General features: G+C 43.8%; 1 protein-coding gene across 1 annotated transcript in view; it reads right to left on the bottom strand.

The window, feature by feature from the left end:
* Positions 1–3,778: 3,778 nt before the first annotated feature.
* The window catches only part of mtnr1bb (melatonin receptor 1Bb), a 29,190-nt gene continuing 13,605 nt past the window's right edge, over positions 3,779–19,363 (bottom strand). Inside the window, exons 2-4 of the mRNA XM_044042400.1 lie at positions 6,439–6,557; positions 5,507–5,851; positions 3,779–4,576 (exon numbers count right to left, since the gene is read on the bottom strand). Coding sequence (XP_043898335.1) covers positions 4,130–4,576; positions 5,507–5,851; positions 6,439–6,557 — 911 coding nt within the window. The 3' untranslated portion in view covers positions 3,779–4,129. The remainder of the gene's footprint in view (positions 4,577–5,506; positions 5,852–6,438; positions 6,558–19,363) is intronic.

The raw sequence follows: 19,363 nt of genomic DNA, 5'->3' as shown, positions 1-19,363 counted from the left end.
AATCAGCTCGCTGCAGAACCGAATGCAGACTAGGGTAAGTAAGAGGGATTGCTTAAAGATGAGCTTAAAATGTTTGTTTAGTTATCTTTATTTGAGAGAGGTGTGTTACACAAAGAACGTGCTGAGGCGGCGGCTGCAATGAAGCCGGGGTTGGTGAGGCATACTGGTGTGCTCTCGTTTGAGCGGCAAAAGGAGCTGTTGGTAAAACTGAGGGTTTCTGACCGCGATACAACGTCTGTTGGTGCGTCAGGGTTTGTAGTCGAGCGTGAGGGCAGAGATCTGATGCCGAGTCTGCGCCTTGTGCCAAAATTTACACTTTTACACACACAATTTTCTTTTTGTGTGAGCAGAGGCAAAAACAGGCAAAACAGTGAGCAGATGCAGATAAAGTTCTCCTGTTGCAGTGTGTCCTCACGGGCAAAGCGCAGGAGGCGTATTCGGCTGTGTGCACACAGGACAGTTTAACATATGCATCTGTAAAATCAGCTGTCCTTAAGGCATATGAATTGGTTCCAGATGCTTATGGCCAACGGTTTAGACACTGAGGTTAAAGGGCTTAAGCAGACAAATGTTGTGTGCCCTGAACACTCCAACGTGTCTAATTTTTGCCGTGGAGGGTCATTGGAAAGATCGATGCCCCACGTCCAGCCATGTTGTGCACAAGCGGACGAAACTAGGCCGTGATTGTGGATGACAGTGACAGGTCTGGGTTTGAACCTTTTATTATTGATGCACAATTGTCCTTGGTGGGCAGTGACGGGAGTGTTAAAGTGTTGCGTGACACAGGAGCTAGACACTCATTCATTGTGCAGTCATGGAGCTAGGCTTTGTACCAGTGCCGCGACATGACGTGAAGTTGGACTGTGACCTTGTTTAAGGTGTGTTTTCTGTGGGTGTACGTCGAGCGTTACCTTTGCCAGGTGTCTCAATGATTCTGGGGTGTGACGTTTGTGGCGGCCGAGTCTGGCCTAGTGGTCCTCCGCCACCTGTGGTTGTGTCCAAACCGTTAGAGGTGGAATCTGACAGTTCAACACTGCAAGTTTTTGCCGTTTGTGCCGTGAAGTGCGCTCAGAGTAGCCCTGAGTCTGTGTCGAAGGTATCTAGAGAACCGGTGCCGTTTAATCTGCCCTCACTTGTGTCTAAGGATGCGTGGGTTAAGGCACAAAAATCTGACATGTCGCTGTCCACGTTGTGGGATCAAGTGGATGAAAGTGGTCACTTTGGGGTGTGTAAAATTTACTTGTATGTCCTCAAAGGATGTGGCTGCGTATGTGAAGACGTGACGTGTCAAACCGAATCGGAGCATAAAACCAGCACCATTGCAGCCTATTACTGTGATAAGTGAGCACTTTGAGCATCTGATTATCGACTGTGTTGGTCCATTGCCTAGTGCTAAGTCAGGTTGCAAGTATTTGTTAACTGTGCCAAAGCACTTGTTACCCTGCTGCTTATCCACTTAGATCCATCACCACTAAATCTGTTGCTAAAGCACTTTCTCGGTTCATCTCAGTGTTTGGGATACCAAAAGTCATACAAAGTGACCGGGGGTCTAGTTTTTGCTCACTCATGGTTTTGAAAACACTGGGGGTTCGTCCACTGCATATCATGCGCAAAGCCAAGGCGCGTTAGAGAGGTTCCATCAGACGCTTAAATCACTGAAAGTGCTGGAAATTGAGTTGGTTCCCATCGTTGGTTTCATGAAATTCGATCGACTTTGTAAATGGGTTTATTTGTGGCAGGGGTGTTGGCTAAGGACAAACTGGGGCGGTCCGTAACTTATCTGGGCCGTGTGGTTGGGCAGGGTAATGTGGTTCCTGTACTGGCAGAGCTCCAACGTTTCCTGGGTTTGGTTGGCTATTACAGAAGTTTCTGTAGAAACTTCTCCACAGCTGTGTTTCCGTTAACTGAACTATTAAAGTTAAGTTTGTGTGGTCTGATTGTCAGCAGACCTTTGTTCATGTCAAGTCTTTGCTCTGTTCTTCTGTGTTGGCAGCTCCTCACGTTGCAGTACTACAGGTAGATGCCAGCCAGGTTTGGGCGAGTGCCGTCCTACTCCAGGGGGGTGATGAGGGGTTGCTAAGGCCGGTTTGCTTCTTTTCCAGAAAGTTTAATCATCAGCCAAACTATTCTGTGATTTGAGAAGGAAACCTTAGCACTCATATTGGCCCTGGAACATTTTGAGGTGTAGGTTGGTGTAACGGCACCCCTGGTGGTTTATACAGACCACAACCCTCTGACGTTTTTGGGTTCCTTTAGATTCCCAAACCAGAGACTTGTCAGATGGTCGTTATTTCTACGGGGTTATGATCTTGACATTCGTCACATCAAATCAGTTAATCATGTTTTTTGTTGTGACCCTTAAATAGGCTTCCTGGTACCAGGTTGCGAAGTACTGGGACAAGTGGGTGAGTTTGGGTTGGGATCTGCAAAAAAGAGGGGGTAATTATTTTTCATTATTTGTGTTATTTATTATTACTGAAAATATTTGGTGGTGGTTCATGTTTGGGAGGGGGGGGTGACGACCCAGAGTGGGCGGGGTTGTGTAGGTGTGCCTCTCTCCCTCTGTTTTACACAGGAATGCAATCAAGCCTATGCATCGCAGGTGTGTGCAGTTTAAAAGGAGGCGGGGCTGTGCCTTTAAAGCCCAGCAGTCCAGCCATGCTCTCGCCGTTTCCAGCCTGGTGTCCTGCAGCTCACATTGTTTTGTTCTTAGTTTCACATTTCACACTCACACATCCATGATTCACCTGATTACAGATATAGGTTATACTTGGTTTAGATTATTATTTTGATTATGAATAAATGTTAAATTGCTGGCATCTCTCTTGTACCTGTTTTTTTTTCTCAAGTCATCTGAGCCAGTCTTGACACTCTACACACTGGACCTTTTTTTTTATTTATTTTTATTTGAATATGTGGGTCTATTTTTGAGTGTTTGTCTTTTTAATCTTCCTGTTCCCAAAATGCTTTTGCCAATTGCAGAAAAGAGACGAATATGATTTGATGGGTGTCTTCACATGCAGCTCACAGTGACCGATCTCGTACTTAAAATGGCAATAAACGACGATCATTGTGAAAGCAGCAGCTGAGTATTATACAAAGGTGATGCAGTGAGAAGACGCAGCAGAAACCGAACATTAATCCATCTGCGACATCACTTTATTTTTTTTTTTTGTCCTTGAGGCTTTTTAAAACTCATGTCAGTATGGTTCTAATGTCATTTTTAACTTCCTGAATTCATTGATTGATTGTGATTGTTACTAAGATTTCCATTCCTGTCATTTGCAGTGCAAAAGTGGGTCAGTTCAACCTTGTAGTCCATGATCCAGCCCTGTTTTAGGTAAAGTGTGCAGCTCCGACCATTTAACTGTCACCACGTCGAAAGCTATTAAAAGTTTCCACAGACGCCACCTTTGCTTTTACTAATGTAGCATTCAAGTGAGGCGAGTGGAACTCTTTGAGGCCTGTGAAGTTACTAAAGTGTTTTGTTTCCCAGTTTTGTGGAAAAACATCCACAGCGGCTGATTTAACGGTCGACTCACACGTCTGAACGGCGTCTCGTTCACTTTGAGCAAGTCGAACTGCATTGTGGGTTTGCTTGGCTTTGCACACACAAGTAATCTCATTCTGAATGAGGGCTATTACATGCCATATTTTTTTTTACTGCTGTATTTTCCAAAAACAGAATAATGAACAGACATGAAAGTCAAAGAAGTGGAAGAGCAGGAAAAATGAGACAGAAGATTGGCTCTTTTGTGGAAGAGAAGCTTCTACTTCTACTGTTAACCCACGATAGCCACCTGTAGCACCAAATGACCGTCTTTCCCACCGTCAACCTGCACGTGTAAGTCCACCGTTAAATGATAGCACATTTTTAACAACATGAATGCATCGTTTAGGCAGTTTTGAGAGTGAGAACATGAAACTGCTACACACTGCTCATTCCTCACAGGACGCAGCATCTATAAAACCTGCAAAATCAACGCCGTTCAGCACAATCATTGAGTTTATCGTTCAAAAACTCAGTGTACGGGCCAACCTTTATGACTTTAATCAGTTCGCCCGAAACTGGCCATAAATTCAAGTTTCAAGACTTAACTTGACTCTGTCGCTGCACAACATAAAAAACTCATGGTGCCATATTTCGCTCTTCGTTGACGCGGTCTCTTAGCGACTCGTTGTTGTTGTGCGGCGGCGTCGGCGGAGGCGGCGACTGCTTGCTCTTCATGCTCCTGCCGTCCGTGGCGGCGCGCGACGTCTCCGTCACAAAGAGCCGCGTCACCCACACAGAGGTGACGATGCGTTTGTACTCGTTCCTGAAGTTCCTGTTGAGCAGGCCATAGATGATGGCGTTGAGACAGCTGTTGAAGTAGGCCATGAAGTAGCTGACCACGAAGAGCCACTCGGGGATGTGGGGACCCACGTGGGAGGGGTCTATGGCCACCGCCAGTCCGATTAGGTTGAGTGGGGCCCAGCAGATGGCGAACAGCACAAACACCACAAACATGGTGATGAAATTCCGCAAGTCACTTGGTCGGAGACGAGGACACTCCTCAGTCTTCACTTTACGCCGTACCTGGGCATAATGACAGCAAACAAGGTGGGAATTAGGCTGTGCCTAGGGTGGCCATTCCAATAGCACCAACAAAGCACACAAGGACACAACAAACAGTGTTTCTGAGACGCTCTTTCTCCACAGCTATAATACACTGCTTGTATTTATTCACAACAAATCTGCTACAAGAAGTGTCCACTGAGACAATGCCCTGGGAAGTGCACAGCTCTTGCACTCACAGCTGTAAACTGCCAGAAAGCATAAAATTTGCATCTTGGTCCATGACTTCTGTTTTTAGTCAGATCATTTCTAAACGTAACTTTTATTTGCCGAGTCTGTTTCCCCCCTGCACTTGTTTGCCTTTGTGATTGTTTTTCTTCCTCAATTTTGTGATATTTCAAGACCAATTTTCTGGGTTTGTTTTAAGTGCAAAAATCGGAAATGCTCATAAAAACAAGTTGATGGAAACCCACTGATTGTTTCACACACACACAAATAGAGATGAACACATACAAAACCACTTTAGGGATATGAGCTTTCCTATTGAGATCACCGTAACTGACTTTACAGAATCTTCAGAGCCGGTTTTAAATCCAAACATTATTGAAAAGCTGCTCTTAAATATTGTGTTGAATCACCCTGTCCTTGATAGGACTGTGTTTTTTGTTTTTTTTTGTCTGGGTTCTGACATTTAGAAAAAAGGACACTGATTTAAAGGTCACAGCTTCAAAGCTGGTAGTTACCAAATTGGGCACTCATGTTCATTGTGGATGAACCCTGCAAAGCCGAGTGGTCTTGCTATTGTTTGGTCCAGGGGGTTTCTGTATTATCCAAAGCTGATAGCATGTTTTCAGGCTAGAACATCCATTCTATTCAACTACCACCATTACAATCTTTTACAAAAGTGCCTGAAAAGACATAATGAACCACGTGGAGAAGCAGGAAACTGACCTGAATCACAAGCACCCAAATGCGGAGGTAACAGAAGGTAACCACTGCAATGGGCACCAGGAAGTGGATCACCACAACCGCCACTGTGTAGGAGCTGCTGACGTTCTGGGCAAAGGTACAGGAGTAAACCCGCGGGTCGTAGCGCAGGGACCCGACAAAGAAATTGGGGACGATGGCCACGACGGTGAGCAGCCAGATTAAGGCGACAAACAGCAGAGTGTTGCGGTAGCTGTACAGCCGGCTGTAGGAGAACGAGTGGCAGATGTAGCAGTATCTGTTCACCGCGATCCCGGTGATGTTGAAGATGGACCCGATGACACTCAGCCCCATGAGGAAACCGCTGACCTGAAGAGAGGGAGTAAATTGTTAATCACTGAAAGCGCTGGCCATAGGATAGTGTGTGGTTACCACGGAGATGACTTAAATCCTGCCGTAGCATTCACTGATAACACCAACAATTTACATGCAAGAGCTCTTAAACGGAGAGAAACACTTGTGTGTGTGTGTGTGTGTTAAAGTATCATATAAACGGAAAATGATTGGTGTGAAATGAATGGTTTGTTGGCACAAAGCTTGAAATGACTCGCTTATACATGAAAGTGAGTGATTTGTGTGTCTGGCCTGAGGGTTTGTGACTGTAACAGCTGTGTAATAAGAAGGCGTGTGTGTGTGTGGGGCGTTAGATTCCTTTTCATTCTCGTCCTTCTGTTGTAAATGATATTTAATGGTTACTTCTCCAGTGAAACTGATTTTGCTGCTCATCATCCTTGTGATTTTCTTGATTGGGTTGCTGCAGTTCCTTGCAGAGCTGTGACGTTGAAGATGGTGACTGATGGACTTTGAGTTTGCCCACAAAGAGCAGGTGTCGTGCTCGTAATGTTTCATTTAAAAATGAAATAAATAAAGTCAGGCTGCTCTTGGTGTGGTCTCACCGTGCACTGCGTGTTTCCCAGCGCCCATCCATCATGGAAGAGAGCATAGAGAACCAGGGGGTACGGGTAGAAGGCTACCACGAGGTCAGCGAATGCCAAACTCACCACAAACACGTTACCTGGAGAGAAAACACAGTCGGTTATTTGCATAATATGTATCAAGTGTGACAACACAGATTTGTGTCCTCTTAAATAACCACTAAAAAAACAGAATTCAGTTTGTATTAAGACATTAAAAACATCTCATGTCGTCTTCAATAAACAAACACCAATGTGCTTTCTACTATAAGCTCACTGGAGGAAAACTAAAGACCATTTATTTTTTTTATTATCATCATTATTATTATTATTATTATTATGTTCACCAGGGAGGGATTTTATCGTTCCTAGAATAATGTCCTCAGTAAGTTTCCATATAAACACAGAATTTCAGTGACTGTGATTTTTAGATGACAGACCATACACTGTATATAATTAAATTAAATATTCTCTCGGTCTGGAAAGTGAAGTCAATACAGAAGTGTCTGAAAACGTCTCGTGTAAATTACAGTCCCGCATGTGGCATGAAATGACAGTTTAGTTGCGTTCAAATCATCGCAAATGTTCACACCATGCTGATTAAGCGCTCTCTCTCTCTCTCTGTGTGTTGTGTTGCCGGGCAACATTCCTGTATTGCACACGGGAAGAGCTTCAAACAAACACGGTTTCTGTTTATGAAGACCAAACAGGCAGAATAATGTGTATATATATATATATTGTCTTGCACCACCCAAAAGACGGCTGTGCTCTCGGTCAGTTCCACCCCTCCCTGTGTTTCCAAATAACGGTTAAAAACACAACATGGTGCCGACCAAAATGAAAGCAAGGCTTCGAAAGAGGAGTTCAAAACCTAGTGGGTGACATCACGGTAGGTCACTAATAGGACTGGGTCCATCCATCCATCCATCTTCTACCGCTTTATCCTCCACATGAGGGTCGCGGAGGGCGCTGTGCCGATCTTGGCTGACAGGGGGAAAAGGCGGGGTACACCCTGGATGGAGCGCAAGTCCATCACAGGGCCACATCTGTGGTGTCCAATTTCTTATCCCCCCATATTGCAGGTTTTTGGACGATAAATGGCAAAAAAAAAAAAAAATTCACATTACTCTTTACTTCAGGCGCGGTCAGTCACTGCGATGATTCATGTGAACTGGAACTCTGTAATAGTGATGTCATTTGGTCGGTAGCATTAAAAAAAGTTGTTATTTAAATGGTAGATTCACTGTGTCCGTCACCACACACACACACACACACACACACACTAAACATGCTGGTCCAGTCAAGATAAACAACATTCACCCCCCCTGTGGAATGTTGCCATAAAAGCCAGAAGTGGTGTCGGTCCACTTCCGTAACAATGTAATTGGAATTGCAACACATTTACTTGATTAAATTTATTCTCTTTTCAACAGTGAACAAAGTGGGTTGGGGGTAAAACAAGCCTGTTGCATGGGACGCAGTTCTGTTTTATTTATTTTCTTGCGTGCCTGCAGGCTATCTCGGCATGTCCAGCCCGGCGTGATTGTCGGCTGAGTGGGTTGAGATTACAGAGCAGAGGTTTTCAAGCCTCTGCCTCAGAGCTGATTGCCTCTGCCAAGGCAAAGTTTTATCAGGGATGCCAGTCGCTGTGTTTTCCACCAAGTGGGACAAGTGTGTGTGTGTGTGTGGACACAGCACTTGAGCTTTTGTGGTGCTGGAGCGTGGAGGTTCTCGTGAGCCATGAGTGGTCCGTTGTTCTAACTCGATACACAAGCTCCTCATGAAGAAGGTTCCAGCACTTAGGCCACTCTGGATACATTGAGCAGCTTTGTCTCAGGAAGGAACCTGCGCGGTCATCTCTTCTTTAGATGGAAGGATGGAAGGATGGAGGCAGTCAAAGTTCAGTGTTCAGAAAAAAAAGCATCAAATGTGATATGAGCTCTTGAAGATTATTTGTAGAAACATGGTAAGGCACAAATGGGGTGTTTAAACTTAGCAGACACCTGTTTCAAAATAAAATCACCAGTTCCTTGACGACTTTCTGTCATAAAACAAAGCTTTTTTTTTTTTTTTTTGAAAGCTTTTTTAAAAATCCAATGTGAAACATATCAGCAGCTCTGCAAGGTTCCTCTGAGCAACTATTGTGGCCCCGATTTTTAATTTAAGAGGCGGGGATGCAATATTTCTGGCTTTGTTTGTCAAAAACAACACAGGCGGCCGTTTGCCGAGGCAGATCCAGACATTCAGTTGCGCCGTCTCCTGCGTTTCTCACCTTGTGAGGTCATTAGCGGAGTTATGATTGCACAAACAACAGTTATTGATCAGTGCAGTGTTGGACCGCACGGAGCCGGACTACTCCAGCGTAGGAACCTCAGAACCTTGACGCTGGGGACTGGGGACGAGACGGAAGCGTCTCTCCTTGTCGTGTCGTTTATCATCATCCGCTCAAACTGTGTCAGGAGTTGCAGAGTGACAAAATGCTCTGCGGCTTTATTTATAGCCAGACACACAAGAGCAGCTTTTCCTCCGCCTTCATATTTGCGACTGCACTCCGGTCGGCGCACGTGTGGCTTTGGTTGCTTGGCTGTCAGCCTAGAACTGTCACCGCGCACTGTGGTGCACAAAGTGAAGTGCAGCAATTCGACACCTCCTGTACAAGGAAATTAGTCTCCCCCTTTTTTTTCGGTGGAGGAATCTCTTTGGACTCCTCCGTCACTGTCAAGTGTGGAGGTGCTGATAAAGAGGAATAAAAGGAGGATTTGGCCCGGAGTTACCGAGTCAGGCCCCGCTGCAACTGACACGGTGTTATTTTATGCTGTTAACGCTGCAGCACCTCTGTCTGTGTCTGTGTGTGTTTAATTTTTACTTTGCCTCGGTGACAACCTAACGTTGCACGCGCTTCCTCGAGGCGCAGGGCGTTCGGCGCTCAAGGCCACCGCGGCGCCGACGCGCGCGTTAATGACTCAGCACTTCATTAATGTGCCGAGAGCTTCCTGCGTGACAAATCCAATAAACTGATGTTGTACAAACACTCATTTTAAAATGTCAACGCGCACGTTCAGAGGAAAACACGGGAAACAGAAATGTGGCACGTTTTTGATTTTGAACTGAGTTGCAGGCACTGGAGCGTTACATTAACCAGGCAACTTTCAAACTGCCTGACCTACGAAATGACCTGTTGCTCTAAAGGCACTAAATCAAATTCCAATTTCTCTTTCTGGATACATTTAGCGCACGTTTCATTGTTTGTGTCGAAGCATTTGCTGACCAGAAAATGAAAAGCAAGCGCGGTGATGTTTATTCATGAGTGTGAGTCAGTGGTTCTTGTTTGCGGTAATGAGCGGGAAAGTAGTTTTTTTTTTTATGCACTGCATGAACGTTATTTGATGTCGTTCTGTAGCTGGAAGAGATAAAAGGAATGAATTTGGTTTGACTTTTGTTTACTCGAACACACGTCGGTGTAAAAGCCAAGTAGATGGTGCTGTGAATATCTACAAAATAAAGGGTGGGGTGGGGGAATCCTCTCTTTGATCAGCATTGCAGTTGTTTACAACCACTCAGACGTGTCAGAGTGTTGAGTTTGTGCACTCTCCGTTCTGTGTTTGAATGGATTTTTCTTCCAAAACGTGCAAAACGGCGAGGTTCAAATTAAAATAAAAACTCAGCCATTCGAGGTTTTAAAACGCCAGGTGATGAGGAGCGGCAGACACATCCGGAGCAGAGTTTATGTGCTTTTAAACTGAAATGGAGCGTCGCATCCTCATTTGCATGAAAAAGGGTGAAAATAACCAAATTAGCGATCGGCGAGTTCCATTTAGCTTCATCTGCATGTTGGCCTTGCGATACACCGGCGACCTGTCCACTCACCCTGACGTCAGCTGGGACTGGCTCCAGTGCCGTCCATCAGGGCGTGAGATTATAGATAAGTGGATGGTAAAACTGACTGGAAGTGATTATAAAAAGTATGAGAAATTTAAAAAAACAAATGAATTTCCCTCTCAGGGGCCAATCAGGTTTAGGTGAATATGCATACTTTTTTGCCGGCGTTCCGTGCATACTACTTGACATCATATTCCCAGCTCACTCTTGCACTGTCATTCATTTTCTTGTAACCTGGAAGTCAGCCTGGAAAGACGCTAGATATCACTGGAACACGTCCTGTCTTTAGAGATCTCACACACGGGGGTGAAAAAAAGGGTATAGACATAATTTCCCTTTCTTTCCTCTGGCTCGGTTCATTCTAGCTCCGTTTCTGTTATTCTATTTACGTTTACAACGTCGTCTTCTGTTTTTTGGTGTAACGTTACAGCGCCACCACGGTGGCTGTAATATGTACAGCAGCGTCCTTAGTTGCAAAGAAAGAGATCGTTTCATGCAGTTTCCCCCTAATTTTCCTCTAATTTACTTTTTCAAAAGACATTTGCCTGGCAGATTCCCTCCAGAGAATAAACGACGGCCAAGAAAACAAAAAAAAAAAGAGACTTCCTAAGGGGATAATGACAGAAACGAGGCCTGTCTCCACTCCAGAAGGCAAAGAAAAGTAGCCAGTGATGATAAAAGCTGCACTGTCATGTGCATGTCATGTTTCATTAATTGTGGGACAGCTAACGTCGTGAACATGGGTAAATAATACCACTGCCGCCAGACGTGTTCAGCACAATTAACATTTGTTTTATTTTATAATGCAGCTGTCTACTCTGATGTAACCTTCAATCTGTGAAATGGAAGAACGGAGCACAAAGACACGAGACTCTGTGTCCCGCGATGATGGAACAGAGCTGTCAACAGGAGAAAAAATTCAAAAAGGGAATTAAAGGTCAGCGGAGAAATTGAGCTTTTAGCAGCAGAAGATGAGGAAGATTAAGTGTTGACAGGGAAAACGAGAAAGAACCGAATTTTCTTATAGTCTTTTTTTGGCAAGGTGATAAAAGAAATGATCGCAGCATCAACAGAGACTTTGCCTTTGCTGGAGCTTCTTGATGCCATCTATATTGAAAGAAAAGTATTTAAAAAAAAAAGTTCGAGCAAAGGTCTGCTTTTAAATAGTCTTAGTTACTGGAAATGAGCTGGTAGTGTTTGGGACACGGAAAGTCAAATATCACGCCCTCGAGAGCTTAAAACTCCTGCATTTGTGAAGCGGGGGAGTCGCACTTTAAGTCATAAATTGGACTGACCCGAGAGTTCAAGGTGGTTGAAGCACAGAAACTAAACTCAAGGCTTCGGAGTTCAGCACAGTCGTACGAGACTGAGAGAAAACCAGACCAATATGTATGTATAAGAATTGAGTGTTTTTTATGTTTTTGTATTAGTTAATACATCAGTATGTAGAAGCTCTCTAACCGAAATGATGTTTTTAATACTAAAATATCCTTATTATAAACAAAAAACAGAAAAAATAGTAAAGCACATTATTAATTCTTGATTAAAATGTCAAATTATAAGTTATTTACTTGCAGAGAAATTCATTTTAGTCGTTGAATGTTATGCTTGATTAACTTCTCAGAGAAGCCCCCTGTGCCGGCTCAAATTTGCATATATTTGCCAAATAAACAACAATGACAAGTTTAGTTTCAGACAAGTTTTTGAAAGATTTCTAAAAAAAAACACATTTGTTTTCTTCTTTTTATGACAGGTGGTCTCATACATTTTTATAAGCACTTTGAAATTTGCATTAATTACTTGAATGCTCTTTTATACTTTTTTATAATTATGTGTCGATGAATCGCAGTTTATTTTCCGATTCTTAGTGGGAGGAGCTTTAAGGAAACCCAAAAGCAGTGGCCTCATTTCTCCCTCCTCCCCCTCTTTGGCCACAGGTGAGCAGGAGGCGGGGCAGAACCACCAGGTGCAACTAATCAGTGTAATCAACGGGACGACGCATACTTAACTCACTCTGCCACGTTGTAAACGACGCTAAAGCCAGGCTACGTGTAATCCACACTGTTTACACGTTTACAGATGAGTGTTTTAGCTCCTTTTTCCTATAATATTTGCATCCTGAGACGCCTACAACTGTGATGTGATGCCACACGCCAGTGTAAACACTTTCTTGAGTATGACTAACAAGAATTTCCTCGCGTGCCCTCCTCCTCCTGCGTGCTGACTCCTGGGTAGATTGACCTAACCTCCGTACCCCTTCAGTAGAACGTTTTTGTCACATCCACTCTATTTTTATGTACCGAACGTCTCGTTTTCATTCATTTTTCGTCACATTTTTGGCAATGCGCAGAGGAGGGATGGCGATTGTTATGGACAAGGGATGTTGAAAGGAAAAGAGGAAGACCACAGAGCAGGTTCATGGACCTTGTGAAGGAGGACAGCTGGTGTAACAGAAGAGGACACATGAGAGAGGACTGTGGTGACCGCCAAAGGGACAAGCCGAAAGTAGCCGATTAAACTGACAGCACTGTGAATTGTTGAGTCTCGGCTTATAAAAACCTTTTTTGGGGGGAAATCCTTTCCGGTGATCTCCATTTTTGGAGAGACGGCAGTTTATTCTAATTTGTACATTTGTGGCTGTAATACTTTTGTGTCTTTTTTATTCTTGAGTCTCACCTTGACTGGACACTTAAGCACCTCGCACAGCGGCCATTTCGGCAGTTGGAAAAGCACAGGTGTAAATAATCAAATCAGCGATCACGGCACCCGTTGGTTCACCGCCCCTGCACGAGATGTGATCAGTGACACCTGGGCTTTGGAGCCACTTGACTCGTCAGTCATCCTCACCGCGGACATCACCACACCGAGTACTTCTCCATTCAGCCCGCTCCATGACTCGATTCCACTCACCTGGTTCACTCGGCCGCACTGCATCTCCCATCTGCTTCTCACACACACACACACTCATTTCCAGACTGTCCTTTCCTCACTGATCATCACCACACCTGCTTTGAAGCCTCAGTGGCATTATCCTCTGATTTCCATGACCTGCTCACGCACACAGAAGTCCCATTCTGATCTAAAATAGAAAGAAAACAGATTCCTTTCCCATCAAAGTGTGTCATATTTGTTTAAAACAAAAACAAGCTCGTGCACATGCACTCACCGAACATAATGAACATAATGACATACTAATGGGAACCATCATTTACAACACCCTGGCAGTAGACCAAGGGTGTCAAACGTACGGCCAGCGGGCAAGAAACGGCTCACCAGAAGGTCCAAGCCGGCATATGTGAAGTATGAATAGAATTTTTAATTCCAGGTACCTTTTTTTTATTTGTGGATCCACTGTGATCTGTAAGTCGCGACATTTTCAGGTTTTCCATGATATGTTTTGGGAAAAGAGTCATTAAATGGAAAGCAAAGGGAAAACATTTGAGTTCTTGTTGTTAATTCTAGGTTATTATGCACACAAAAATCATAAACTTATGATTCTAATGTTTGCCGTTGCTATTTTTCTCGTAGTCTTGCACACAAGCTGACTTTTGCAAATGGCTATCAAGAGAATACAGGTTTCAGGTACTTTCTGGACCTGTCAGATTATGTGTACTATTTATACACAGTAGTTTTTCTAAAATTAAATTACCAATGGCAATGATATTTGAAAATAAGTTTGTTTTCTATCCAAATGTAAAGATCTTTATATCCCCCACTCCAAACACCAGCGTCGTGAAGACTTTCGCTCACTTTAACTGCCTCCTTCAGATTTCTTGACCTCTTTCTTTGCGTGCATTGCCTTTTCCTTCGGAAGTGCTCTCCCGGAGAGGAAACAACGGCCGTTCAAAGCGAAGATTCATTCGTAAATTGCATGAAAAGATAAACAAACGCGGTGTCTCGTAAAACATGCCACAGACGCTCACATTAGGATTAAAACACAAATCCATTCTCTCAATGCACACTGCAAAAATAAATAAAAAGTATTCATGTTTTATTCCCCCCCCCCTCTGGTCTGTAATTACTAAACATATTGTGTGCTGTTTTTTATTTGACTTCCTGTCATTTGACCTTTTTCTTGCATACTTCCAAAGGTTTGAACACAACACGCTGACCACAAAAAACAAACACGGCCCCCCTCTCTTCCCGAGCTCCGGACTCTAATTAACTGAGAGCCAATTAAAGGGTGGCCAAGCAATTTAACTTCACTTTCAGGTAAACCCTCAAACTGATCATGTCCAGTCAGGCAGGAAAATGGGAAAAGAAGTTGTGAAACTTTCTCCTCCTAATTAAAAACGGATACAGGGGCCATGATAATGAAAACAAGAACAATAACAACAGCACTGGAAAAGCCACCCTAATACGTCCAATATGAAGCGGCTCGCTTTGACTGCACAGGGTCACACACTTGTTTACATCCACTCATATGCTTCTTTTAATTATTAACAGTCTGCTGTTTGCACACAGTTATGCAAATCGCGGCTGTGACACTTTGCATATTATACTACCGTCAACACCTTTTCCAAACACGTTCCACTTCTGAGGTCTGCATCGCTTTCATCAAATCCCTTTTTCCATTTTTTGCGGCAGACGTTTCAAATTGTTCCAGCCTCTGAAAACGGCGAGTCTCACGGCGCAAGGATGAGAAACAATGTTTGTCTTTGAGATGCTGTCCGGTTATTACTGCCCACTACATGTGGCTGCATTGTATTACGTTACGTGCTCGGGGAGTAAAGTGGAACTCTTCAATCCAAAAGTTCCAATCCAAGGAGCTTCTTGCAAGTTAAATAAAAAAAAAGAGTGACTGGCATCCGTGTGGTCAATGAACGGGAGCCTCCTTCCTCACATTTGTGGGTTTGTGCGCCCATCCTGCTCCGTCCTTTGGCAAACACGTCTCTTTCATTCAACGGCGAATATAATGAGTTTTTTACTCTTTTCTTTCTGACTCTTTGTGTCTTTCTTTGTGGAATATTAAAAAAGGACGATTTTGTCATTTTGAGCTCACTCCTTTTGGCTGGATCATTTCCAGGACACTGTGACCAGGTTGCTGTTGTTCAAGCACACGCAACTGGACATAATCTAATGCTCAGACTTCACATCTTCAGAAACGATATCGTTGGGTTTTTACAAATATACAAAAACGTGGCGTCACAAACTATGTTTTAGAGTCAGTTTTGCATATCTTCCAACCACAGCGTTTGCTAAATGAATAAAAACTCTTTTGTCAAGCGTGTGTGCATGTGCAATGAGCTGGAACACATGTGGAAAACAAACCGATGCCAAATCATTTTTCATGATTTGCCAAACACGTCGTCATCTGGGGACACAACTGGATTATAATATGTGAGAGCGTCCGCTTCTTGCGTAAGAACGATCGAGCAAATGAACAAGCACATGGAAAATAAATGCGACAATAAAGGAATTTGTTTCGACCTGAAGCCAATAATCAGCAGGACTGTGTCACTGGAGGCTCAGCAGTCAGGTTGGTACTGAATTAAACACATTTTAATGAGGAGAAAACCAATCTGGCTTTAGTTACCTTGTCGTGTTTACCGTACTTACGTTCCTCCTCTTCTCCCACTTGTTTATTCTTTCAGTTTATTTGCTGAGTTTCAATCCCCTCACTGCCACGCGCCAGCACGGCCGTCTCTCTGCAGTCGTCAGCAACAAAGTTTTTATAATTTTAAGTCGTGGCGAAGAAGATTGATTCATTTTAGTTGTGTTGAGCTTGGCAGCAGCGGACGACTGCAGCAGAGACACTGGCAGTCGAGCTCTGCTCGCCGGTTCCCGACAGTTCAGTCCTCATCAGCCCGGCTGCTGCTGCTGCTGCTGCTGCTGCTGCTGCTGCTGCTGCTCACCCACCATGCCGCTCGCTAACGAGGCTGCAGCTGCTGTCCAAACAAACGTCAGCGCTGGCCTTTCTCCTGCCTCTCTGACTTATAAGCGAAGCAGTTTTCGAAAGAAGTGAAGTTCTCTGTAGTCAGAGGGAAACGGACAAGAGCTCAGCCTGTTATTCTTCCGATGCCATTAAAGTTTCATGGGCCCACCCAAGTTTTATTAGGATGTCAGAAATAATATTTCACAGCTGCAATATGCAAGATGTGCATGAAGAGTCCACTGTATCTATGAAACCCCCAGCATTTTCATTATGTTTTTATTATTTCATTATCTGATTTTGAAAAAAAGGACACTATTTTTTTAGTGCTGCAATTTTGTATTGTGAGATTAACGTTCTTTTTGGCCTAGTAAACTATCTAGCTAGACCGGAAGCTAAACAACAGGCACGTTTGCACAATTTCCCGACTTTCTGAGACCAGACTATTTGTTTTTCATGCAGCAAAGACCAAAGCAAATCTCTCATTGTGACGGCTTTACCTGCCAATAAACCTGAGTCTGATCAGAAACAAATGTTTCTGATTGACCACGAGAAACAATGAATTTGTACATAGAAAAACATTTGTAAAAGGAACAAGCAGGAGCTGGTCATAACACCGCCACAGTAAAAGAGACAAATATTCAGTGACACAATGAGTTCACACACTATTTTCTTTCCTAACGCTTAAGTGCTTTTGCCGCATAATAAACCCGACCACAGGCAGGACCCCGGACGTCTCCGCTGCCAGGTTTGCACAATCACCATTCACCCCCACCTACATCCTGGTGACTCCAGTGTTGTTAGTGAAGGTAGTGCTTCATTCATTCATTCATGCATTCATTCATTCAAGAAATGACCCCTGAATATAGTCCAGCCAGTGCTTCCATCGCCTCCACAAAGTATTTGCCGTTGCAGTTTCATTTGTATGGGAACCTTTGAGTGATGACGTTGAATATTTTCCCAAAAGGAACCATGTGATTTCTATATAGTAATAAATCCTTCTCCTCTCCTTCATGCTCACTGTGGATCTGTGAACTGTAAGTGAACTTATAAACACGTCTGTGAAGGGTCTCCATCATCCTGAAGATGTCACCAGTTTGACACGTGCTGGAAAAGAGTTTTCTTTACACTTTGATGCTCATGACCTTGAAGGTATTTCTTTCACAAGTGTAATTGAAAGTATAATGAGCGTTGGTTTAATCCACTTTCTTTTCCTCGCTGCCGCAGCGTCTTCAAGCATCACATTTTTAATTGGGGGCACAAATAGTTTCACTTTTTTTTTTTTTTTCCTCTTTTCGCCTTTTTTCACGGGGCCATTGTCAGCGGCGTCTTTTGAATGCATGCCACTCTGGGGACGCTGCTGCTCTGACACTGCTTCTCTGGCACGACCTCAGATGTGTGTGCGCGTTAACAAAGCGGCGTGTAATGTGTTTCCCGGGCCAGATTCGCAAGGTCAAATTTGTTTTTCTATCTGGGCTTATTTGAATTTCTGCCTCCCCAGCATGCAGCGGTGCCTCAAATAGCACACACGTGTGCCTCAAACAGTCTGTAAACAAACGTGAGCAGCAGCTCGCCAACATAGTTGGGAACTAAATGGCGTGTTGTTGTCCTCCCTCATTGGCATTGGCTGCAGCGAAAGGGCATTCAATCGCGAACAAATAAGTATAATTTGAACAGGCCATTTTGGCTTTTCCACTGCAAGTGATTTGTATTGCAAATCAATAGCGTGTCCAAGGGTTTAAGGTGATTTCCTTAACCCTTAGAACACAGAGCATTCCGGCTACTTTTTTCCATTACTGTGTGACAAGCGCACAGTATATACAGAGGCTATAAATATGTATAAACACACCTGAGCAAAGTACTCAAAATGTTACAAATCCGATTGAATTTGTGATATTTGGAAAAATACGTCACAGTCCAAAGTTCACTTTTTATGAACAAAAAGAACTTATGCACAATTATTGCAACTTGATATCACTGCTCATCATGAATCTTTGACTCAGCAACACACAAGAAGACAAAAAAGCCTGAATATGTGACCTATAAACACACACGCCCCCAGGATGTCCATATAAGGAGTTGTGTATCATTCCCACCGGTGCACCTGAGCACTAACGATTCAGGAAGAAGCAAAGTGTGTATTTGACTGAGGCTGCGTGAATCGCGTGTGACATTTGCTGTCAATCACAACATAGCCATGCTCTACCGTCTTCTTCTTTTGGCTTCTCCCTTTAGGGGGCGCCACAGAGGATCACCTGCCTCCATCTGGTCCTATCCTCGTCTGTAACATGTGATCCTATTCTGACACAAGCCACGCTCTACTGCACCTCCTTTTGTTGACTCTCTCAATTCATATTTTCAGATGAGCTCGAGTGGTCTCAAAAATACGGCTAAATTCTGATTATCGGGCTGAAGTGACTCCATATCCATATCACTCAGTTCTTCTTTTTTTTCCAGGGCTGTGTGGACACAAACATGACACAAATCAAATTGCTGCCGCTTGTGTAAGTGGTCCTCGATCAGCCTCACGTGTCATGAGTGAAAATAGAGCCCATGCATCTCGTGCCTATGCACACGAGTGTTGACGTCATCGCCTGCACAGGCAGCACCGCGGCGCCAAGAGCAATGGAAAAATTCATTATCAAATGTTAAGACAAAAATCCTCTCTCTCGCTCTCTTTTTTTTTTTTTTTAATGAACTGTCACGGCACACCTACAGTAATTTCGGGTCCCACCAGGGGGCCACCGCCCATGCTTTGGCAACCACTGCTTTACATAATGGACATCATGCCATCCAGAAAAAGACCTGAAACTAATGATTAGGACCATAAATTCCTCATGAATTATTGACAGATGTTAACAATCCAGTGCACACAAACTGCATTGAGTCGCCCCCTCATGGTTATGCAAGAGAATACATGCTTTAGGCTCTAATGCATTGGCATTGGCACACACACACATGCATTTAGAATTCATAGCACAGGGGCTTGTCCATTTTCCCTCTAAATGCAGTGGCTAGTTACATAATCACTGGATTCTATGACATTATATTAAACAAATCAGGCCTATTTCAAACTCTCCATCCCATACTGCGCACAAGAGGCGACCAGATTCCAGGGTGAAGCTATTTAGGGAGAATTATAGCACTGCACAAAAC

The sequence above is a fragment of the Solea senegalensis genome, linkage group LG13, assembly GCF_019176455.1.
Source record: "Solea senegalensis isolate Sse05_10M linkage group LG13, IFAPA_SoseM_1, whole genome shotgun sequence".
NCBI lineage: Eukaryota > Metazoa > Chordata > Actinopteri > Pleuronectiformes > Soleidae > Solea > Solea senegalensis.
Note: the sequence above shows the minus strand (reverse complement) of the source record. Positions and strands in the feature narration are given on the sequence as shown.